The 25,065-nt window shown below is 39.2% G+C and overlaps 1 protein-coding gene across 7 annotated transcripts in view; it reads left to right on the top strand.

Annotated features, from left to right (window-relative positions):
• Positions 1 to 25,065, top strand: part of PALLD (palladin, cytoskeletal associated protein) — a 401,759-nt gene that overhangs the window by 172,988 nt on the left and 203,706 nt on the right. For all 7 annotated transcript variants that reach the window (XM_053216732.1, XM_027068656.2, XM_027068648.2 and 4 more), the window contains 5 exons: positions 5,022 to 5,088; positions 6,607 to 6,712; positions 9,434 to 9,508; positions 14,133 to 14,274; positions 14,799 to 14,822. In XM_053216732.1, the coding sequence (XP_053072707.1) occupies positions 5,022 to 5,088; positions 6,607 to 6,712; positions 9,434 to 9,508; positions 14,133 to 14,274; positions 14,799 to 14,822 (414 nt within the window). The remainder of the gene's footprint in view (positions 1 to 5,021; positions 5,089 to 6,606; positions 6,713 to 9,433; positions 9,509 to 14,132; positions 14,275 to 14,798; positions 14,823 to 25,065) is intronic.

The following is a 25,065-nucleotide window of genomic DNA, read 5'->3' as shown; positions in this document are numbered from 1 at the left end:
TTGAACAGTTTTTCAGTGGCTCTATGCTTCATTTCCTCCATCTCCTCTGGGAGAAAATTGGATTGCTATAAGGATTGAGAGCAGTGCCTTGATACAGAGTGTGAGCTATGATTACTATTATAAAAATAGCACATTTTTATTTTTAGAAACTGAAAACACACACATAAAAGGAAGGTATAAAAATCAAGTGTAATGCTACTGCTCTGTGACGGTTACTCAGTATTGCGATCTTTCCAGTCTTTATCCTGTATGTGTGTATTTTACTCTACATACTCCTTTGTACCTTGTTTTAAATTTAACCTGTCACAAACATCTACCCATGGCATTAAACAATCTTTAAAACAATATATATATATTGAATATATATTTTCAAATGGTTGATACTTGCTTTCATGAAGACTTCCTGTTTGCCGAAGTTGAAGCTGTATCATTTACTTCCAGTTTGCTTCCACCTAGAAATGTGGCTTTTTTTCCCCTTCATCAAGGAAGATGCCAAATAGACAAAAACAATGAAAACCTAGTGTTTTCATGAGGGTGAGGCAAATGGGCATTTTGATGTATTGCTATTCTACACAACTTTCTAGGAAAATACTTAAAAAAGGAAATAATATATCCATTCCTAGTGCAGAGATAAAATTATTGTAAAGCTGCCCATGTGTATTTAAAGCAGCCATTAGAAAATTATAAAGTAGGTATCTGATGTCATAGAAAGGTGTTTCACAGTGTATTGAGTAGGGGGAACGAGCAATAACTTAGCAATATGCATAACATCATCTTTTAAAAATGTTTATGCATTTTTAGACAGACTTTGGAAGACTTTGGAAGGATATACCCCAAATCTTGAGTGGTGGTATTCCAAATGATTTTTTTTTCTTTAATTTTTGCTATTGGGCATTTTCTGGGTCTTTTCCTATGAGGAAGTATTAAATAGGGTACGTTCTTTAAGTGAAAAGAGAACACCATTTAAAGGCAAGATAGCAGGTGTATTTTTGTGACATTTGCACTGGCACTTGTATCTTCAGAATAGAGCAGAGATCATGGGCATTTGATTCCCTCCCTCTGTGTGGGGAGCAATATAGAAATAGCATTTAGGCTGATGAACAGATAGACGGATAGTAATTTTAAGTTCTGGAACATGTCAGACTGGAGCTTCCATCAAAAACTGAAAGTGGTGGTTTGATGAATACGAAAATGTTAACCAGAGACAGGAATGTCCTTTCCTGACTAGCAGGTGCAAAGCAGATGACCAAAGGGAGGAGACAGAAGGAGAGAGGGAGGGAAGAATCCTTGAGGGGGGAAGGGAACTTGCTGGCACAGAGAGGGAGATTTGATCCACCACCGTCTGCAAGAGCTGCTCTGACACCTGAGACACAAGGTGACTTTGAGATTTCATGAGGGTTGGACAGGTGTGCAAAAACTAGCAAAGGTTTTCTTTTCCAGGGGTTGAAACCTTTTTGGCCCTTTACCTTTCTCTGAAAATCAGCTGGAAAAAAAGGAATTTGAAAAAAAGACTTTCTAAGTAGATAATCAGGGGATTTTATTTTTAAGATTTATTAAATGTTTGGAATCAGATGAAAAACAGCTATTGGTGTCCCCAATTTTCTAGCCACTTTGAGAGCATCGGTGATAACTTCTGTAGGACTTTTGCTACCCTCTCCCTCTTTAAAACTCTGGCGACTCTAGTAAAATTGATCTCAGATGACCCATGATTTTCTGATAATGGAGTCTACTGATTTTTTGCTCATGTTTCCCCAGCTCCCTTCCCATACCTCCTCCTCCTTCCATCTCTATCACCTATTTAAAAAAAAAAAAATTTTTTTTTAATTTTGAGAGAGCTTGCACACAAGCGGGGGAGGGGCAGAAAGGAGGAGAGAGAGATTCCCAAGCAGGCTCTGTGCCACCAGCCAGAGCCCCACAAGGGGCTCGAACTTACAAACTGCGAGGTCACCACCTGAGTCAAGACCAAGAGCCCCACCGACTGTGCCACCCAGGTGCCCCTCTGTCATCTGTTTGTGATGGTTGGCCGGTTGTCCTGCTCTTTCATTTTGTTACTCCCCCAGCTCATCCTGCATGACTGACTTTCCCCATCACCCATCTCAGTGCCTAGAACGAAGTCCAAACACTGTGGCCCTGTCTTCTACATCTCACCTTCCGTTTCTAGACTTGCCTCCCGCTGCTGCCCCCTAGCATTCTGCCCTTCTGTGGTTGCTTAGTTCGCTGTCCAACCCCAGACAAATGTCGCAGTTCCCAAGGTTCCATTCACTCATTCTACAAAAAGTTGCAGGTCTGCCATTAGCGAGGCATGAAAATAAGCCCTCAGAGGAGTTACAGACCTCCATGGCACGTGAAGGTCATAATGGTACAGGGAAGTCATGGACCACAAGTTCAAAAAGCTTCTCACCACTGCTTTCTAGTTATGTGACCTTATGCAAATTACTTAATCTCTTGGTTCCTCAATTTTCTGATGTGTAATTGGACATAGTTCACCTGTTAGGTGAGTTATTGTAATTAAATGTTGGGGCACCTGGGTGGCTCAGTTAGTTAAGCATTCAGTTACGGCTCAGATCATAATCTCACGGTTCGTGAGTTTGAGCCCCATATCAGGCTCTCTCTTGTCAGCGCAGAGCCTGCTTCAGATCCTCTATTCCCACCTCCATCTCTGCCCCTTCTCTGATCACATGCTCTCTCTCTGTATCTCTCAAAAATAAACATTTAAAATAATGTAATAGGGGGGCGCCTGGGTGGTGCAGTCGGTTAAGTGTCCGACTTCAGCCAGGTCACGATCTCGCGGTCCGTGAGTTCGAGCCCCGCGTCAGGCTCTGGGCTGATGGCTCGGAGCCTGGAGCCTGTTTCCGATTCTGTGTCTCCCTCTCTCTCTGCCCCTCCCCCGTTCATGCTCTGTCTCTCTCTGTCCCAAAAATAAATAAAAACGTTGGAAAAAAAATTAAAAAAAAATAATGTAATAGGGGCGCCTGGGTGGCTCAGTCAGTTGGGCATGCGACTTCGGCTCAGGTAAAGATCTCATGGCTCGTGAGTTCGAGCCCTGCATCAGGCTCTATGCTGACAGCCTGGAGCCTGCTTTGGATTCTCTGTCTCCCTCTCTCTCTGCCCCTCCCCTGCTTGTGCTCTCTTTCTCAAAAATAAATAAACATTAAAAAAAAAAAATGTTATAAAGTGCAAAGCAGATTGCCAGGCAAGTAGTAAGTACTTAAAAATTGGTAGTTCTGTTCCTAACTCCACCTCAATTTTTCAAAGAACTTAACAATTTTCTAGCATATAGGATGTTATAAGGGACCTGAGTAGTAAAGTAAGAACATGGGGAGTTCAGAGAAGACAAAGCACAGAAAAAATTACTAGGCTGATCTTAAAATGCTATTGAGAGAAGACAAGGTAAGAGTTTCCTAGGAGAGTGAATAATAGAATTAAACATACAAACATAAGAAAAGACCAAGAGGGGAAAGCCCTCCCTTCCTTTGGATCTTTATTCAAAGTTCCCGTCTTGATGGAACCTTCCTTGCTACCCTACTTCAAATTGCATCCCGCTCCATTCCCTCCTTCCCTATTCTGATGAGTGTTTTCTCATTTCCCTCAATGCCATGTCATGTATTTATCTTGTCATTTGTGCCTTCAAAAGAATGTCAACTCCACAAGGGCAGGGGTGGGTTGGTGGGTGGGTATTTGCTGCTATATTCCCATTCCCTAGTGGAGTGCACACCAGTATGTTCAACTCTTTGCATTGGGGTTCTAGGACATGGAATTTGGCTGATAGAGCTAGAAAATCTGGTTGGAAATCATGCAAGTCACTACATAGCAGGGTTTTAGGTTTTTAAATTTACGGAATAGAAACTCATCATCTTAGTTGTTTTTTTTTTTTTTAACATATGTTACATTAAAAAATGATAAAGAGTTTGAAGACTGACCTAAGAAGACAAGATAAGAATCTATTGTGGTAGTGCAGGAACTAAGTGAAGAAAGTCTATACTAAGTATTAAATAAATAGGAAGGGACAGCAAACATTCCAGCAGAGTTACTTAAACATGACTGTTAAAACATTAATAAAAGAGTAGAAAAATACAGTCATGGAAAGTAGCATGGGGTAGCCATCCAAGAAATTACATTAATGCATATATTCTAAAAGTATTTAAAATATACTGCAAAGAGTACATATAGTGTGATTCCATTTGTATAGACATATACATAAATGTATGTTATTACTAAGTTTATCTGACAAATATACATTAGCATGTGCAGAATGGCGTTAAGGAAGATACTCACTGTCTTTAGTATTATGTCACACAATTCTCTCTTTGGTTACTTTTCTGTAAGCATGTATTATTTTATATTAAAGTATCTTTAACTCAAGTTAAATACATCTCATAAAAGCAATACCAAGAATATACCTCTAATCACACTTATTTTAAATCTGTCACCTAAAATCTCTTGTGACAAAACACATGAGCATTAAAATGTTAAGTACATTTTGTATTTTGACTAAAAACATAAGGTGACCCTCAATTCACAAACAGTAAAGAAGCAAATGAATTTGGGAGAGCGTGATCCAAAATTGGAGACATTCTTAGTCAAGAATGAAGCCACTATTTTGTTCTAATTTATCAAAGACTCAGAAAACATCTCCTAATTAATGAGTAATGAAGACATTGAGAATCCACACAATGTAATCTCCCAAGAAAGGGTTAAAGTTTAAAACCTTGAATGTTTTACACAGACACATACATTTATTTCATAGTTTATAAGCCACTTAGAAATTTGGTTGTGGTGGCCAAAGTGATAAGAAATGAAACTAATAGTAGATTTGGCATTCAAAACAATTGCTTTGAAGAAAGCTTTTTATAGTGGATCTTTAAGTAGTTTTCTGAAAAAACAGTCCAAATAAAAATGGTCTGAATCATTCCCTATTTCAAAATAAGACATTGTATGTTATTTAAAAATGAAAAATAGTACTCTCTGAAGCAGTTTTAGATACCCTCAAATCTTAATTTTGTCATTTTCTACTTTTTCAGGTGCCAGTTCAACAGATTCTGAGAGTGAAAGTTTAGCTTTCAAATCAAAACCTGGAGCCATGCCACAGTGAGTGCCTATGATCCCATCAATTGTCTGTATAACAAAGAATGTCACGAGAATCGTTGGGGTACAAAGCAGCACGCATTGTGCTTTGAAGGAAGAGGTCTGCTGATGTCAGTCAAAGATCAAATATCTGAACGTGAACACATTTTTTTTAACTTAGGAATTTAGACTTTGAAGTCTGCATTTCATCACTGAGATGCCAAAATCAAACCATATACAATGTTAGTGTCAATGACAACTAACTGGTTGTAAATATGTAAAACTAACAGTCACATCGAGAGGAAACTAGTTAAATCATTACCAAAATATAAAGGAGGACCACTTTATTGATACAAACTGGAAAATGTCTAATTAAGCCAGAAATGGGTTTCCATTTGGATAAAGTCTATTACTGGTTAGATCTTATGAAAATGGTAAAATTTAGTTATTCTTAGGAAGACAGATGGGTTATTTTCCAAAATAATAATTATGTAAATTGATATTAATAATTTTTTGCAAAAATAAAATCAGACCTACCAGAATCTTGCAGAAAACGCCATGAATATTGAGACTGTGCTAATCAGTTTCTTTGATCTGCTAGTATATACATAACAATTATATGTATCCAGGAGCATATATATATATATACGTGTATATATATACATACACATACACGTATATATATACGTATATATATATACATACACATACACGTATATATACGTGTATATATATATACATACACATATACTCTGCCACCTCTGACTTCAGATAAAGATCTCAAGCATAGTAAAGTTACATGACTTGCTTGAGATTGTACAGCCAACCTCTTAGCAAAGCTGGGCCTACCAACCAACTGTTCTTAACCTTTCTCTACACCTCACTAACTTTTATGGGTAAGAAGAGACAAAAATGCCAAGACATTCTCAACAAAATGAGGAACCAGGACAATGAAGAGCTGCTAGACTTAAAATAGACCACTAAAACCATGAACTAAATACAGAACCCTAACCCTAGGACTTTTTCCAGACATTTTCTTTTCTCTTAGGATTTCCAACATCAAACTTTAGGTTCTCTGATAATGGCTGAATTATATATAGCTCCTTTTCTCTTACCCATGTATTTATTTTGGTAAAATCTATAAGGCCCATTCTATGTATGTATTGACTATAGCCATTCTAACTGTAGGTTATGGTTTCCCATTTCTGAAGCAGTTACAATTGAAGTGGACTGAGTACACAAAAAGAAACTGAAATATTCTGTGGAAATCTTTCAAAGAATAATTCCTGATTTTAAAAAGTTCTGGGATGCCTGGGTGGCTCAGTTGGTTAAGCGTCCGACTTTGGCTCAGATCGTGATCTTGCGGTTCATGGTTTCGAGCCTCGTGTCGGGCTCTGTGCTGACAGCTCAGAGTCTGGAGCCTGTTTCAGATTCTGTGTCTCCCTCTCTCTCTGCCCCTCCCTGGCTCATGCTGTCTCCCTCAAAAATGAATAAACATAAAAAAAATTTCTGATGGAACCCACTTGCCTTTTTATTTTCCAGAGCTCAAAAGAAAACAACTTCTGTTTCCTTGACAATAGGATCATCATCTCCAAAGACAGGAGTGACCACAGCTGTGATTCAGCCATTATCCATCCCTGTTCAACAGGTAAGTCCTCGTACCTGAAACCACAGGAGTCAAACTCATTAGCAAACTTTGTGAAGCAGACTTCATGATTACAGCTTCGATTCCAACTAGTACACTCCCTGCAATATTTTCCTAAGTGGGAGCACAACGGGGGGAGGAAAGAAAATGGTAGGTAAAGTTCTTCCTTTTAAGCACTAAAAATAATGTTTAATCAAAAACCTAGTACCAGTTAGTCAACATCTGCTTTCCCATTGGGAACATCTCTAACAGCCAATAACCTGATAATACGCTCTCTCTTTGAGCTATGACTATTTGATTATTCTTCCACAACTGTGCCCTCTTCCATTTAGCCAAATTTATTAACGCATTTAAAATAGAAGCAAGAAAAGTTGACATACCAACAAAAGTTTTTCCAGGAGCTAAACATAATCATGCCATAATAATAATAATAATAATTATTATTGGCTTAACCAAGCATTTTTACCGTGCTTTTATTTCATTACAAGACTGCCATGTCCAAAAAAGAACAACAGTACAAACTACTGAGGTAATAGTGAGCTTACTTTGCAGATACAACAGGAATTAAAAAAAAAAATTAGAATCTTTAAATGTTTTAATTAGATGTATGTTACTTTGCCTTTGTGCTATGATGTGTATATTTAAAAACAATACTCACAAAAGCCTTCCCCGCCCCCACCCTTGAAGTGTAAACTAATTCCTAACTAATCACTATGTTCTGTGAGCATCATCACCAGGCCTTCTATCTATTGAGCACTCAGGTATTGTAGAGTAATACTCTGGGATCTGTGGTATGTAGAAACCATAGAGAAGAGACATTTGAAACTTGAAAAGAACCAGCCAGTATAACTCACTTAAAGATGGTCTAAATATTTGTTTTAAATCCCTAAATCAGAGTGGAACCTATAGAAATATATGTGATTATATGTAGATTGTTTTTTTTTTTGGTGTTCGATATTTAAGTATTGATAAGTGATGAATGCTTAGTACCATGCTAGGCATTTCATTGGAGAAAAAATATCTGTCACCATCTTCATTCCCAGTTTATAATTATTATTAATTATGTAAATTGATATTAATAATTAAGTTTTTGCAAAAATAAAATAAAACCTACCGGAATCTTTCAGAAAACTCCACGAATATTGAGATTATGCTAATCCTATTTCCTATGGGGAAATAAAAAATATAAAAATATGAATATTGCAGAACACATTAAAAGCCTAAGAGCAGGGGCACCTGGGTGGCTCAGTCGGTTAAGCATCCGCCTTCGGCTCAGGTCATGATCTCACGGTGAGTTCGAGCCCCGCATCGGGCGCTGTGCAGACAGCTCAGAGCCTGGAGCCTGCTTCTGATTCTGTGTCTCCCCTTCTCTCTATGCCTCCCCTGCTCACGCTCTGTGTCTCTCTGTCTCTCAATAATAAATTAACGTTAAAAAAATTTAAAAAAAAAGCCTAAGAGCAGAAAATATGTATTTACATATGTAAAACCATAATAACGTAAACAGTACATTTTAAGTGGTTTAAATTCTACAGAAGCACTAAATGGAAGGTAATCTAATCTATTCCGACAGTATAGGCAGGAGGCTGAAGGGCTCACAGAAACTCCGTTGCTTTATTATCATCAGCAACAGTCACATAAAATTTTAACACGCTGGAGCCAGATTGCCTGGGTGTAAATCCCAGCTCTACCACTTACTAACTCGAAGAGACCTTGACTAAGTGATGTAACCTCTCTATGCCTAACTTCTTCATCTGTAAACTGAAGATGATACCATCTATCTATCTCATAGGATTATCATGAGGATTTAGGGAGTGAATCTCCACATAACATTTAGAACAGCGGCTGGCACAGTCTAACTACTGTGTAAGTATTCAAATAGTCTATGCACATAAAAAGGCAGTGAAGAGTGAAACCCAATCCTAAATCACAAGCCAATGAAAAGTCTTACAAGGATAATGAATAGGCCCTTTCCATCCTAGCGTCTCTACAACTGCCAACATTCCTGATGACATCTTGTCATATTTAGACACATAATATCAGATCACTATCATCTCGGGGTAAGAAGCTAACAATTGCTTATATAGAGCAGAATAAACCCAAAGTGCTTGAAAATAAATGAATGTAGAAGGAGAAATCATTTCCATTTACTACTCTGGAATCCTTCTATTTCCCCAGAGATGAGTTCCATTCAGTAAGTATTTCAACACCTTTATTTTTTGCATATCAAGAAAAAACAGTATCCTTCTTTTTAACTTCCTATAATTCCTTATATCAAAAAAGAGTTCAAGTTAAAAATAAGGTAGGGGGATGTTTGATAATTTACTCTCCACTGCCAGTAACTTGCGCTTTTAATTCAATGAATCCAGACCGTATTTAAAAATAAAATATAATGTCTGTGAGAACTTTGGAAAAGACCCCTGTGAAACCCCCACACACAGAAATCCATTTGGTAATAGCATTTAAAAGCTCATGGATCCCTAAGGAACCAGGGAACTTGTACCTTGAATATCCTTTTGAGTAGAGAAGAGTAACAGATGTGAAATGAGGGTGTAGAACAATGTCTGTACTGTATGTAAGAGTAGACCAGCAAAATGATATATGGCGATGTTTTCTTTCCCTTGTTTCATTCATGTGGAGTGATCCCAATAATGAAAGGTTTCTTTAGCCCATCTGTTCAGCAATTTATATATTCAGAATTTGATCCCTGTGTCTCTGCTTTTTCAGGTTCACAGTCCAACCTCGTATCTCTGCCGACCTGATGCAACCACTCCTGCCTCCTTTCCTCCAATTTTTACAAAGGTCTGACATCTGCAAGTCTCATTCTCTGTGTTTGCTTTGGTCCTGAAATTCCATTCACATGGATTCACATGTGGCTTCATGTGGCAGTCTTTAAAAATGAAAACGAACAGATCAGTAGGCTGTCATGGTTACCTTTGGGGCTAAATAGGTATTTACCAAAAAATTGCTGGGTGATTATAATCTTGTGAAGGGTCTAAAAAATGTGGGCATGGTCAGTGACCTGATAGAGCTTACAATAGAGTGGGAAAGCCAAGACAGGTGGGAAAAAAGACAAAATGCTGTGTTTGAAATTGTTTGGGAGAAACAACAAGTTTTATAGAAATAAAAAAAATGGGTAATAATTCAGTTTGTTCTAAGTTTGTGTTTTGCCTTGCCAAGCTGAATGACCTCCATTTCATTTGTCAACTGCTCAACTCAGAAATGGTTCCATGTAGCATATCTTCTCTCTCTTTGTTTTTTTTGTCTTTGTTTTGTTTTGAGAAAATTATAGACCTTTATTGAAAGACCTCTAAAAAGGCCTAAATAAGTGAAGAGAAATACCATGTCTGTGGACTGGAAAATGGTCAAGAAATCATGACTCCCAGATTAATCTGTAAATTTAATGAATCTAGCTGAAATTCTAACAGGTTCCTTGTTTCATTTGTTTGTTTGAATTAGAACTTGGCAATTTGACTCTAAGATAAACCCAAAAATAGCCAGGGTACTCCTGAAGAAGGAAAATCATATGATGGCAAGGAAGGTAGGAGATTTGTCCTTGGAGATGTCAAGACTTTGTAAAAATATAGTAGTTAGGACAGTATGGTGCTGGCATAAGACTAGACAAATTGACAGGTAATCAGAACAGAGCCCATAAAGACACTCCAGTATTTACAGAAACCTGCAGATCACTGGGTAAAGAGTGAATTCCTCAGCAGAGATAAAATATATATATATATATATATATATATATATATATATATATATATATATATATATATATAGGACTCCTATTTCATACTTTTTACAAAAATCTACTCCCAGTAAACTAAAGACAAATGTAAAGAGCAAATCCATAAAACATGCAAGGCAGTGGAGAAGAGCATCTTGCTTGTCTTCTTGGGGGGAATGATTTTTTTTTCTTCTAAGCCAGCCTGAATCCAGCTTTATTAAAGATCTTTCCATAAACAATATTTACTTTAAGACATGGCAACAAATGATATTTGACAACAACTTTGAAAGCCCCCTCCTGGATACGGGGCGCCTGGGTGGCGCAGTCGGTTAAGCGTCCGACTTCAGCCAGGTCACGATCTCGCGGTCCATGAGTTCGAGCCCCGCGTCAGGCTCTGGGCTCATGGCTCAGAGCCTGGAGCCTGTTTCCGATTCTGTGTCTCCCTCTCTCTCTGCCCCTCCCCCGTTCATGCTCTGTCTCTCTCTGTCCCAAAAATAAATAAACATTGAAGAAAAGATTAAAAAAAAAAAAAGAAAGCCCCCTCCTGGATAGATTACAAAAAGAAAAAAAAAAAAAAATTGTGTGAAACCTTACCAAAAACAGTGCCACTCTAGTAGTCCATGAAGTTGTCCTTCGTTGCTTAGAATAGCACATGTTACCAAGGTGTGGATAATTCAGGTGCTGTGTGACTTTAGAGGTTTTTGAAAACAGCTTCACCAGATGATCACCAGGAAATCTGTTATCTGCTGTATTGCTACCCAAGACACGGCTGATTTTGAGGGTGTCAATGCACCTCTTGATTTAAGTAGATAAAGAAGATGTGACGTTTTGCTTTCCCTCCCCATGGGGCTTCACCACTGGGGCCTGGCATATAGAGATGTTAGGGAATTCCTCCTGGGCACCAAGAGAAATCCTTGAAAACTAGACACAAAACCTTGTTCCTCCTGAATCAGTGACATATTAGTGGTATATCCCCTTTCTCCAGAAGAAAACCATGAACCATACTGTGTGCCAAACACACAGCATAGTAAAAAGAAACATAAAACAAACTTCTATATTTTTATAAAGGAATTCTATATTTTTATAAAGGATTCACAAACTATGGAGTGACTGGAAGCATAGAGCACCCCTCCCTGGGCATTTTCGGTGCCTTTTACCCTCTGTGTCTAGACTGTAGACCATCTCTGTTCTCTGTAGGATTGCTTTCTTCCTTCCTTGCATTTGCTTTCCCCTTTATCCCTTTGGGCATCTTTTCTCCCTGCTTTGCTGGGTCCTTTTTGGGCCTGAGCTTTGGTTTTGGAGGGGCAGGTGTAGAAAATAAATCTGCTGATCTCCTTTGTATCTCAAACTAGCTTTCCCTTTGTCACCCTTAGCATCTTTGGGGGCATGATGGTGACAGTGAACGCCAGGTGGGCTTTGACAGTTTAAGAGGTGCCTCCATCTATTTCCTCCTACTCCTCTGGTAAAGATTCCCAGGTTTCGCAGCTGGTCAGAGGCGGAGCAGCACTTCTGCCTGTGGGCCACGGGGCTTCGCTTGGGGCGGCAGAGCTGGCATGGACTGTGGGACTTTGGGCGGTAGGGACACATGAGAGACTGGGAGAGCAGCTGGCCTCATGTGGCATTTCTTGCTAAATAGTTGGACCCCTTCAAGGAATTGCAATATCAGGTGGGCTTGGTATATGACATGAGATACCCTTATATGGACCTGAAACACATTCAGGAGTCCCAAAGTTTACCGAGTGGGTGGTGCAGATTACCAAGCACAACTTCTGAATGCAGTCTCCTTCAGTGCTCCTCATCATGTTCCTGCAGGTTCTCCTAGTGGCTCATTCTGCCTGGCTGTGGCTTTTCTCAAGATAAAAATGTTTGTTCCAGGGCGCCTGGGTGACTCAGTTGGTTAAGCATCCGACTCTTGGTTTTGGCTCAGGTCATGATCCTATAGTTGGGGAGTTCGCACTCCCCATCAGGCTCTGTGCTGACAGTATGGAGCCTGCTTGGGATTCTCTCTGCCTCTCTCTCCACCCCTGCCCCCCTCTCTATTTCTCAGCATAAATAAATTAAAAACAGAAAAAAAGTTTGCTCCAGGTGGAATCAAATTGTGATCCTAACTGGAGTTTTGACTCTTCAAGTCCTTGGCATCCTGCCCATTTTCTGTATCTCTGACTCTCCAAAGTTTGAACAAAACACACAATCCTAATAAATCAGAGTCTCCTTTGGTGCCTGAAAGGTCAAATATGAAACATATTTGTGTACCCTTTGAAATCTACCACAAGCAATTTCCTGGACAAGCCTGGAAGTGTTTAATAATCCACACAACCTGAAGCCTGTGAGCAGCACTTTGCCTGCTGTGGTCCATTAAATTGGCTCTTCTCTGGACCCGATCACAAAGTGAAAAAGTCCATTTAAAACCAGAGATTTCCTACATTAAAAAAAAAGGGGGGGGGGGTTGAAGAATGCAGTCAGAAGTAGTTAATAATCTTAACCTTTTTACTTAAAAAAGGCATTCTTGTTAACTACCGAAATTATCAAATGCCTTCTCCGACTTAACACTAGATTCTCATAGTTCCTCTGCCAACCTCATCAACTTTGAGAATTTCCTTAGAGCTCTAACACACTCACCGAAGGCCATTTGCCACAACACTTGTTTTTCCCAACAGGCCATTTGTCATCCCTTCAGATAATCTTAAATAAATAATAAATGAAACCGAAAAGACCACACAACTTCTTGATGTAAGTTTGTTTGCTTTTGGTTGATGTACAGGTGAATTGCTTTTTCATATTTGAATTATTTTAAGACTTCTATATGACCTATGTAAGATCTCATGCTGTGAAGTCAGAAGTTTAAAAAGTCAAAAAGTTTAGTTAAAAAGTCAAAAGTTAAGTTTAAGCCATTGCTAGGTCCTCCTGGAGAAAGAAGGTAGAGAACCTATGGAAGAAGACTGGGCATCTTTTGATATTTAATAACAAATATGAAAGCTTTTACCTCTTTGCATCTGTGAAGCCAAATTAACTTCTAATCCGTCGGACTGTAAAAATGTACTGGTCTGGAATTGGAGTGGGGTCCGGGGCAGCGAGGGTAACTGCAAAGGAAGAGGAAATGAAGGTCATGAAGGGAGATGTACTATGGGTTTTATTGTTTTACTCAGAACTTTAAAATGAGAAAATCCCCAAGCCCCTTGTGTTAATAAACCATGTTAATAAACCTGACGTAGGAAACCCATTGGCAAACGTGTGTTGGGGGGTGGGGGGGGAGTACATGGAAAGTTGGAGCATGTGAAAACAAACGTATGCCTTTTTTTTCCTTCCTGTCTGGTTTTCCCAGGAATCTACGTTCATATGAAATATAATGGTTTGGGGAAGTTTGCATTCCACCAGCTGACTCTTAAATGTAGATAAAGGTAACAGGCATTACCATAAAATTCCATAAATATGAAGTGGCAATAAATTTGCAGAGAGACACGAAGTTTCTAGAGGCCCAGTAGTAAACCCTACTAATGTCATTACATGGAGATTATGAAAAGCTGACAACCAATGGGTTTAAAGGTGTTTCTTTTTATCTGAGTTAGTGGTAATTATCTTATGATGCAAGTTTTGCCTTTTTTTTTTTTTCCGGGAAGCTTTGGAAGCGTTATTGTCTGTTGTGAAATTGTGGACATGTGCACCAGTCTAACAGGGAGTGTTTTCCTTGAATTTTAGGAACTGCAAAACATAGCTGCATCAGAGGGTCAGGTGGTGGTACTGGAGTGCCGGGTCCGAGGAGCGCCCCCTTTGCAGGTCAAGTGGTTCCGACAAGGGAGTGAAATCCAAGACTCTCCAGACTTCAGAATTCTACAGAAAAGTAAGGAGAGGTGCCCATTCTCCCACATTCATTCATTTTCTTCCCTCAAGCTTCCAAAAAACCAAGAAGGGTTTAGTCATTTGGATGAATTGGTTTCTATTTTTGGGAGAGTAGTAAGACCAGATAACCTGCAAATATGTGGGGTCCAGTGTATTTAAGCAGTGGTGGTCACTTGTGTAACCCTTTGAAGGTCTAATGAAAGTTGTATATACGTCAGAAAATGTTACAACTTGTGAACTCAAAGTAGGGCCAATAATTTGAGGAGGAGTATAAGCCTCCTATAAGCCCCTCTATGGATTGTGGTTTATAAAACTTCCTAGTATAAGCTGTTTGTTACTGGTGGAATTTGGGTTTCTGTATTTCTAGAAATATAAATTGATCTATCACTTTACTCTTTTGTACTGTGGAGTTCCCTATATTCTGTAGACATGTCCTAGACAGAGAAAAGATAGGTGGATTTATTATTAATGGAATCCCATTCTAATACTCTGTTTTGATTTATTTTTTCCTCATGTGGCAAACAGAACCTAGATCTACAGCTGAACCTGGTAAGAAGCTTTTTCTTTTTGTTCGTTGGTAACGTATCTTTGGGGTTTCAATAGTTCTTTGTCTCAGTTTTAAAGCCATAAGCAGAACAATGTTTTTGCAGTTCGCTGGAAATACGAAACCCCCTTAAAGACAATATCTTCTTTATCATGGGGTGTGTCCACTGCATTTTACATCAACTTCTTTATTAGTAAAACATTAAGTTCCATTCAGACAAGAAGGTCAAGCTCAGTGGTTTAAGGCTTTTTTAAATATAGTCTTTTATATTCAGAAAGCAAAGCAAGTTAATAAAAAAAATCGTCCTAAAATTCCAGTAGAAAAGAACCATCTGCTACATACTTTCGCTAACCAAAGCCCAGGAACAGCTCGACCCTCCAGCTTAGAAATGCGTCTCACATGAGAGCAGCCCAGAGATGTAAGCAAAACTGACCACCGGTATTTCTCATTTATGTAGCCTGAGCCATAAACTTGTACAGTTCTCCCAGCATGAAGAAAGTCATCTTGCCCTAGGATCTCTCTTAATTACCGGGTCATTTGACCTCATCAGAGTGCTATGTTATCCGGAAGCGCCAGATCCAACTCTTCTGCTTCAGACTTCGTGGATATTTATGACTTCTCATGAACTAAAACAACATTTGAAAAAGAAACAGTAATGTTTCTCTGTGTATTTTACAGGACGCCCACCTCAAGAGTACTTTCTTTTGTGTTTCTCCCTTTGGCAAAATTACAGTTTTCCTTACTCCTTGCCAAAGGTTGAAAAGCTGATTTGTGCTTTTCTCCAGCTTTGAGCAGCTTCTGCCATCATGTCCCTTAGGAGCCATGGCTTTGCTCTGTCCCTTCTTTGACAACTTGAAAGTTCTCAGTGGGCTACTGCCGGTCAGGTTACTATGGTTAGTCCCGGACCTCTCACATCCAAGCATTGGGCCATTAAAAGTAGGATGTGATCCTTTTAGGATCCAAAGGTTAAAGGGTACTGAGTAGCATCCTTCAGGAACAATTGGAATTGATCTAGTGCCTTCTTGTCATGATTACAACCAGAGATGTTGCCCCACTTAATGTGTCAGTCACCACACCAAATACTGTAGTCACTTTCCAAAACATAGAAATAGACAACTTCATATTCTGTGATAGGTCTTTATATAAAATTGCATCTTGGGGCACCTGGGTGGCTCAGTTTGGTAAGCGTCCGACTTCGGCTCAGGTCATGATCTTGCTGTTCGTAGGCCCCATGTTGGGCTCTGTGCTGACAGCTCAGAGCCTGGAGCCTGCTTCAGACTCTGTGTCTCCCTCTCTCTCCACCCCTCCCCTGCTCACACTCTGTCTCTGTCTCTCTCAAAATAAATACTAAAAAATTACAAATTAAAAAATTGCATCTTGCTGGTTCCCTGATACATGGAACTTCTGAGACTCCATCTGCTGCATGAGCTAAGATGTTAGGGCACACTTGTGTTTACTATTTTAAATAGACTTATTGATAGATATAAAAGTAGGAGCCAGATACCTCTTTATCTACAAAAAACGTTGATGTGAAAAAGTCACGGGCAGTTTATATCTTACGATACTTTATGTGCAAATAAAACTGAAGTTTTGAGCCACAAATTCTAAAAGCATTATTACTGGAACGGATTACTGCTTTTGATGTTGTGTTGTGGATTTTGTGCAAATTCATGCAATTCTTTTTCATCATGTTGTTATCCCTTGTCGTTACCTACAGAAGTGATGATTTATGAAATATCTCCCATGATCTGTGTTGGAAATTTATAAACCATCATCTGAAAACTTATAACACTGGTTAGAAGCTGCATAGTTTAGTTTCTGAGTACATATGTATTTGGAAATTGAAAATACTCAATATATTGGCTAAGAAGGAATAAATTTGGGTGTGGAGGGAGAACAGAAATGTCTGCTACCACCCCCCCTTTTCCATCCTCTTCCGTTTTATCCCTCAAACTACGAACTCTTTTTCAATTATGATTTTCTGTTTTGCTTCTAGCACAATCATGATTTGATCATGATTATTTAATAAAATTAGTTCTCAGCTTGGTGGATAAAATGACCTCTAGACATACATCGGTGCCTTTTTAACATGGCAAAATCATGAAGAAAAGAGCAAGATAATGAGGGGAACTTCCTTTTAAACTGCATATCCTAGCAATATAAGTTTCTCCTTTCATGTTCACTGAATTTTCTTACTTTGCCCCCTTTAGTTAGATCTGGAAGCATTTAAGAAAACAGGGGTGCCTGGGTGGTGCAGTTGTTGAGTGTCCAACTCTTGATTTTGGCTCAGGTCATGATCCCAGAGTCGTGGGATTGAGCCTGCTTAAGACTGTCTGTCTCCCTCTCCCTCTCCCCCTCCCCTTCTCACAATGTCCCTCTCTCTCTCTCTCAGAAAGAGAAAGAAAGAGAGAGAAAGAGAAAATGGACTCTTCCATTCTAAGCACAATAATAGAATTTGCTGAGAACAAATATATCTTGGTACAGAAATATGTCAACGAAATCTGTCAATATAAGAAAAAAGGGGTGCCTGGATGGCTCAGTTGGTTAAGCATCCAACTTCGGTTCAGGTCATGATCTCGTGGTCCGTGGATTCGAGCCCTGCATTGGCCTTTGGGCTGACAGCTCAGAGCTTCAAGCCTGCTTCGGAGTCTGTGACTCCCTCTCTGTCTTCCCCTCTCTTGCTTATTTGTTCTTTCGTTCATTCTTTCTCTCTCTCTCTCTCTCTCGAAAGTAAATAAACATTAAAAAAATAATATAAAAGAAAAAAAAACTTGTATACAGTCAGGAGCTATTAAAAACAAAACCCGTGTGGCGTTGGTGGCTCATTTGGTTAAGTGTCTGACTCTTGATTTTGGCTCAGGTCATGATCTCAAGGTTCATGAGTTCAAGCCCTGCCTCTGGCTCTGTGCTGACCACCTGGAGCCTGCTTGGGATTCTCTTTTTCTCCCTGCCCTTCCCCTGCTGTCTCTGCCCTTACCCCCTTCTCTCTCTCAAAATAAACATTAAAACACACACACACACAGCTAGTTTTCCCTGAACCGATAATTTCTCCACAATTATATTTATTACATTACTAGAATTGCTCATTTCTCTTTTATGCCAGAGCATTAAAATGCTCTCCATCAGGGAATCTACAATAGGCATGTAGTGTCAAATAAAATTCCTGATCATATTTTTTAAACAAAAAAAACCCTTTAAACAAATGAATTCAAGTGGACTGCTTCTGTGAGCTGCTGCTATGAGAACTTCAGAATAAGCAAATGTTAAAATATAATTTCTATTTAAACAGTATTTTGGCATGCCTGACAAAACTAAGTATGATTCTGATTCTTTTACTAGTAGCCAATTGTTTTCCTTACCCTGAGCTTAAAGTTGACCATCGACATTGTTGGGGGAAAAAAACCCAAAAGATATTTTGAACTGCTTACTTTCCTTAAATGACCTATCCATTAGGCCACTGAACTATTCAACTGTACAAAGTGGATGCAGGAACTGACTTCCCTGATCGCCGTTTTTTAGCCACTGTTAAATGGAAAGCAGAAAAACAGACATGACTACAGTACATCTGAGGAAAGAGATAAATTTTATAGGACTAGGCCAGTGATGTTTTCCGAATGCTAAAACATAAATAGTCTTTGAAATTCAGAAACATATCTGAGCATTTGGGTTTTATTACCCTCTCTTCCTACTCTCCAGTCCTCTGACACGTTCACTCTTGCTCTCTCCTCCCTAGTTGGTGCTCAATCTCTTTTCCTCTCTGCTTTTCCCTGCTTCATTCTTTTTATCTCTTTATGCTTCTTCCCTTTTAAAATCATGTGTTAGAGCTCTAGAAATGAAATTCACTAGTACCTAGATATAGCCCCATTAGGGATTAGATATTCAGATAAAAAAAGGAACCACCAGATTCTCTCCTAATGCATTTGAGAGACTGAAACAGGTTTTTCTTGTCACTACTGTGTTGTATCTGTCTAATGTGTTTTACACTCCCTTCTCTGTCTAGACAGAAGTCGGCTTGCATCACAAATCTTTTCAGACTGTTTTGTGAATTAATAGCTAGTCAGCTTACTTAAGACCAACATCCGTTTGTCATATTACCTGCTCTGGCCTCTTTCCTTGACATTCTGACTTTATACTGATTGAATCCTTCAAAGACTAGTCTGGGGTGGAGGTGGTGTGGAGGGCACAGAACACTCATTTGACAGCTGTTAATACTCAGGCCCTTACTCAGCTGTCTGGACGTAGCCACAAACTGTATTGAGTTACTTCTGTAGCATTGTCTGGTGGTATGCGAAATTAAAAATCCCGTGTCTTGCTGGCTGGGAAGTTACACTTATAAAAATATGATGCCTTGTACTTTCAGTATAAATCTCTGCTAACCAAATGCCACCCATCATCTTAGATCTTCTATAATAGAATCCATGTTTTGATTCTGTGATTCAGAATGTGAAGTTAATTATATTTGTTAGATGTACTAAGGTGCTGAGTTGTAGGACAGCAATGGTAAAGATGTTTGAGATCCCAGTAGATTATACATAGTTAAGAGCTTGAAGGTTGAACAAAGTTTAAACAAAAGTGGATTGTGTGAAACCTGTGATTCTCAAACTGTGTGATGAGGTGCCCTGGGGCACCACACAGATTGACAGAGGTACTGTAATGTTTGAAAATTTTAATGCAAGTACAATGATACTCAGCATTTGATAGACACAGCTATTAGCTTGAAACAGTTCAGGGTTTCAACATGAGGTCACTCCACATTCTTTTCTATGACATCATATCTATGTGAAACTGCGTTTTTGATGTGTACATGTGCTAAACAAGTAAGTGCCACATGAAAATCAATGTGGAACATGAAATGAGGCTGGCTGTGTCCCATCTGATCTCAAGAGTTCTGCAGTACCCAACAGATGCATGCATTCATTAGTTAGTAATTGTGGTTATTTAAGAATAAAATAATATTTTTCTTTCAACTTATATGTGTTTTTTCAAATAGTAACTAACTTGTTAAGACCTAAGTACTTACTATATTCTTTCAAAATAACTACGTAACAAATGAAGGTATATATTTTGGCTTAGGAGCATCATAAAAAAAAAAAAAAAACTATTACTGAGACACTTAGGATCCCATGGACCAAGAAAGTTTGGTTTAATCTTTTGGAAGAGAGGCACATTTGAGAGTGCATCAAAAAGGAAACTCAGTGACTCTTAGAATTCTAAATTCTCCATGATCTTACTCCAAGTCATCTTCTGCACTGACCTTCTAGAATGCTGGCCTGTGAGCCTTTCCTTTCCAGGCAGAGCCTTAAGGACTCCTTTCTGGGCAATCTGAACATCCCAAGAGAAACAAAAAATCCATATGTGTGATATGGGAGTTTTTCCAACAAAGAGGCCATCTAGATCACCATACCGGGAAGGCCAGAGTGGGCAAGCTCCTCTGTCTTCCTCTGAGCATCTAATCAACTCAGAACCATGTCAACAAAAAGAGAGAAAAGACCTCTGAAGAAACCTGCATCATGGATGATCTAGAAGAAAAGAAGCATCTTCCCTGGAAAGCAACTTGAATAAAACAGACTTGCAGAGAGAAGAAAATGTAAAAACCCAACGCTCTTCTCAGATAAGAAAATCAGCACATCCAAAGAGTGAAATTGAAAATGCCTTAAGAAGAGGGGAGGAACATTCAGAAAAAAGCTCTTGGAATGGAAAGCTGGTAGCAGAAATAAAAGTTGAGGAAATGTTTCACAAAGTAGGGCAAAAAGACAGCAAAGGACTATAAGAGCAAAGGTAAGAAGAGTAGATACACTAGAGAACCTGCTTAAGTAGACTACACCTATATATTGGAATCCCAGAGGAGAGGACAAATAAGGGGATGAGATTATCAATGAAATATTTTTTAATTCCCTAAACTGAAGGTAACTGTTCCCAGATTGAAAGGACTCACTGTGTGAACAGTGGATGAAGATAACTTCACAGCAGTGTGCATCATGAAATTCAGAATATCCAGGACAAGGGATGATTCTGCCAGTGTCCAGGGGAAAAAACATGAAGGCACATAAAACAAGATAGAATGGCTTCAGACTTCTTAGTAGTCATGCTAGACATGAAGAGACAATGAAGCAAAACCTTCAAAATTCTGAAGTAAAATTACCTCAAACTTAGAATCCTATACCCTGCCATACCTTCAATTCTTTGTGAAGATACAGTCAAGAGTTTCCAGACTTGCAAGGTCTCGGAGGTTTTCCTCCACAACTCTTCACGTGGGATGTGTTCTACCCAGCAAGAGAACTCCCCTAGAAAGAGGAAAATGTGGTGGATGGGAAGCAGGCCATCAAGTGCAGATGAGAGCCAAAGGGAGCCCTGCAGGAGGGTGACAGCTGGGCGTCAGGAATGGAGGATAGTTCCAGATTGGAGTTGTGGGGCACAAGAGACAGACACACTGAAGTTTTCAGCACTAAGAGCTCATCGCCACTGCTTCCTCCTTTACCCTGATGACAGAATGGCAGTGTGGCAGGCCTGTTGTGCTCTCCCCTCCCTGCACAGCCTCCCGGTTCAGCTAAGAACATTCATTTCATCCTCCCTTCTGCCACCGTTCTCACTTGTTCTGGTGCTGAGATTTGGAAGTTGGCCACGTTGAACTTAAAAACAGAAAGCATGGGGACACCTACTTCCCCAGCTATTCGTGCTGGCTGTCCAGTTCCTGCCCACACTTAGCCCCACCAGACTTCCTCATGGAGGTAAGCCTTAAGGTTCCCAGGACTCATTCAGGGTTACTTGTCTGCCGATTACTCCTGTGGTGGTTTTTGTAAACATCATGGGGAGGCTGAAGCCAGTTTACACCCCAAGATAGTTCCTGTAAACTTTTTCTGACAAGTTGGCCTTTTCTTTGCACAGTAAGACTTGTGGTTAGGACTCAATTTTTAAAAACCAAACACATTTTTTGAAGGATACAAATACAAGAAACATAATCAAAGGACGGATGATCTCAAAGGAAGGGGGAGGATTCAACCGGGGAGGGCATGGGGGCATTTCTAAAGTATTAGTAATATTTTATTTCTTAGACTTGATGGGTGCACAGGGGTTCATTTTATTGTTATTCCTTAAACCGTGCATTTAAAATATCCTCTATATATGATACAGTTTGCAATTGCAAAAAAAAAAATCCTTTATGAAAATTTATGCAAACATTACGTTTACCAGCACTGAATCTCATCTTGTTGATTTTAACCCAGACTCGTTTTTATCAGTTGCGTTAGATAAACCCACTTGGTTTGGAAGGTAAAAGCTGGATTTCTTTTTAGTTAGGCCAGACTCCAAAGGCTGGCGGGGAAGCTATGAAAGAAGGCATTTTATGAAAATGTCCCCTTATCACCCAAAGGACATAAGTAATGTTATCCTTGCTGCCTCATCATTTTATAAGGTTTGGCAAACAAAGTTATTTGTATTTAACAAAGTGTTAAGTACGTCCAAAAATCTTAATGAAACTCATGGTTGAGTTCTGAGAGATATTTACGTGATTAAGTAATTTTTAGCTAACTATAAAAAAAAAGTATCAACAGTAAGTTTCCAATTTAGTAATTTATCACATGCCATCCAATCAAAACCTTTCATCTAAGAAAAATGGATTAAAATGGATCATAGAGCTACTGGTAATTTAAAATTTTTCCATTTTTTAAAATGGACAGTTTTTTAAATAGATAAGTAAGCCTCTAACCACCTTTGTTGGAGATAAACAGTCATCTCTTGACTTCCATTTCTGACCAGAATGTATTTTACAGATGTCTTAAAGGACTTTGTTCAAATAAGATGCTTCCAGATGAAAATGCAATATTACAGCCTAGCTCATCTCATTTCCTCATGGCTTTCTTCATTTTGGTCGTGTCAGAACCATACAAGCCATGATGCTTACTTTCTCTGAACAAGATGTGAGCCTAGTGTCACTTTGGGACGAAATTTTCTAAGAGCAGAAAAGCTAAACAAGCTCTGGGGCATTTGACTAAAATTTTATCTAGTACAAGTCACTGAGACATAGCAGTGTGTGAGGATCACTAGAGGAACATCCCAATGATTGTCCTTCTGTGGTGGTGATGGTGTTCAGTGAGGTTGTAGCCTTTTCTAGAAGTTTAGTCAATCTGTACATGACTATACGTTTATGCAATGGAAGTATTCCTGGAAACTCGCATACAATGAGTTTTATTCAGTCAAATGTGAAACAGTCTTTTTATAAAGCAAATGTTTACTTTTTTCCTGGGAACTAAATTTCATTCATACATTTATTCAAAAATATTTACGGAGAAATGCTGATAACATGCCAACAGACCAAATGCTTTCCATGTTCACAGGGGCTGTAGTCAAGGTACCAGAAATGAACACGCTAATTTCACAAAAAATTATTTATAGGTGTGAGAGCTGTCTCCCAGGAGAGTTTGCCATCCTAAAATTACAATATAGATGGTAGATCTGACCAACTCTAATCAAAAAAGACTCCTCTGAGAAAATCATGTTTAGGTGGAAGCATCAGGCTGAGGGCTTAGAGATGGAAAGAAATGTGGCTTTGTGGGGAGAGCCAGAGTGCATGAAGCTCAGAATGAAGGAAGGAGAGAGGCACAAAAGGAACCTGGCAAGTAAGCAGCAGCCTGGTCATTTAGGGTTCTGTGACCACATTGAGGATTTGTAATCTGTCCCCAGAGTCATGGAAGGATGGGGTGATGATAAAATTTCATTCGCAAAAGTGCCCTATGGTTTAGAAGGGGTAATTATATATAGTAGGTCAGGGTGTTTTTTTAATGGCATAACTAAAAATCACAAAATCATAGGTAGCATAAGGAACTTTAAAATTGGCAAGATCATCAACTCCAAAACCACTTTACATCATCCCTGCTAGATAAGATTTTATCCTGTTTCTGAATGTAGGTTTCAAGGTACAGAATTATGTCTATGTTTACAGTTAAGGCATTCTCAGGCATGAACTGGTGATGGAAGTTTCTCCAAGTGTCTCCAGAAACTCCATCTTTCTAGGTATGAATAATCCAAGGTTGAGAGAAGACCTTTCCAGAGAACGCCAAACACTGGGGGGAGAGTGCAGGACTGAGGCAGTGGCTCCCTGGGCAGGATGCACCTCGGTGCAGCTGAAAGCTGGGAAGGCTTCATGGCTTCCAGCAGCATCTGCTACAGGGGACAGAGGTGACCTACCTGTGCCGTAAGCCCATCTCTCAGAGGGCTGCCAGTATATGAGGGTTTTTTTTCCCTCAAATCTCAAAAGATCAGGCTGTTTTTCTTCTGATGCCAGTATGTCCACATTACAAGCCCTTTGACTGGTCTTATATCCTATTCCAATTTATCATTGAAGACACACAGCACATCTCCTTGTGCCGATGAATTTCCTATTGAATTACTTGGGTAGTGAGAGTAATTAAAATTTTCAGATTCAGAAAACTCCTTGTTTCCTATCTTAAATCTTTCCTTACCTCATTTTACACGGAGTTCCTTGTGCCCTGAACTAGGAAAAATGCAGAACAACTAGAGAGGCTTTGTCCTCTGAGGGGGGAAAAAAAACGTTGCTCATAGGAGGCAGGATGACAGTCTTCCGAATTTTGACTTTAATGTTAATTAACCATGACCTTGAGAAAATCACTTTAGAACTCACCTGAAGAAATGAGAGATTTGGGCTAGACAACTCCAAAATCCCTTATGGTACTAATATCCTAAGTTTTCCCTTCTTTGGTTAAGTACATTTTTTTTCTTTCTGTTTAAGTATACTTTTAACTCATTCTGTAACCCTGTGTATTTAGTTATAAAATTTCCTATCCCGGGGCGCCTGGGTGGCTCAGTCAGTTAAGTATCCAACTTCGGCTCAGGTCATGATCTCACAGTTCATGGGTTTGTGCCCCACATCGGGCTCTGTGCTAACGGCTCAGAGCCTGGAGCCTGCTTTGGATTCTGTGTCTCTCTCTGTTTCTCCCCCACTCACATTCCCTCTCTCTCTCTGTCTCTCTCTCAAAAACAAATAAAGCTTAAAAAAATTTTTAAAAATTTCCTATCCCTTGTACCTTTCTAGATATATCTCACTTTCCAAATGATTACTCTTATATGAAGCTCCAACTTGAATTATTTCCACTCTTTCTATCTTCCTTTTCTTTTTTAATTTTTTAATGTTTATTTTTGAGAGAGAAAGAGAGTGAGTGGAGGAGAGCACAGAGAGAGGGAGACACAGAATACAAAGCAGGTTCCAGGCTCTGAGCTGTCAGTACAGAGCCC

This window comes from Acinonyx jubatus, chromosome B1 (assembly GCF_027475565.1).
Source record: "Acinonyx jubatus isolate Ajub_Pintada_27869175 chromosome B1, VMU_Ajub_asm_v1.0, whole genome shotgun sequence".
NCBI lineage: Eukaryota > Metazoa > Chordata > Mammalia > Carnivora > Felidae > Acinonyx > Acinonyx jubatus.
This window is presented reverse-complemented; position numbering and strand designations above follow the sequence as displayed.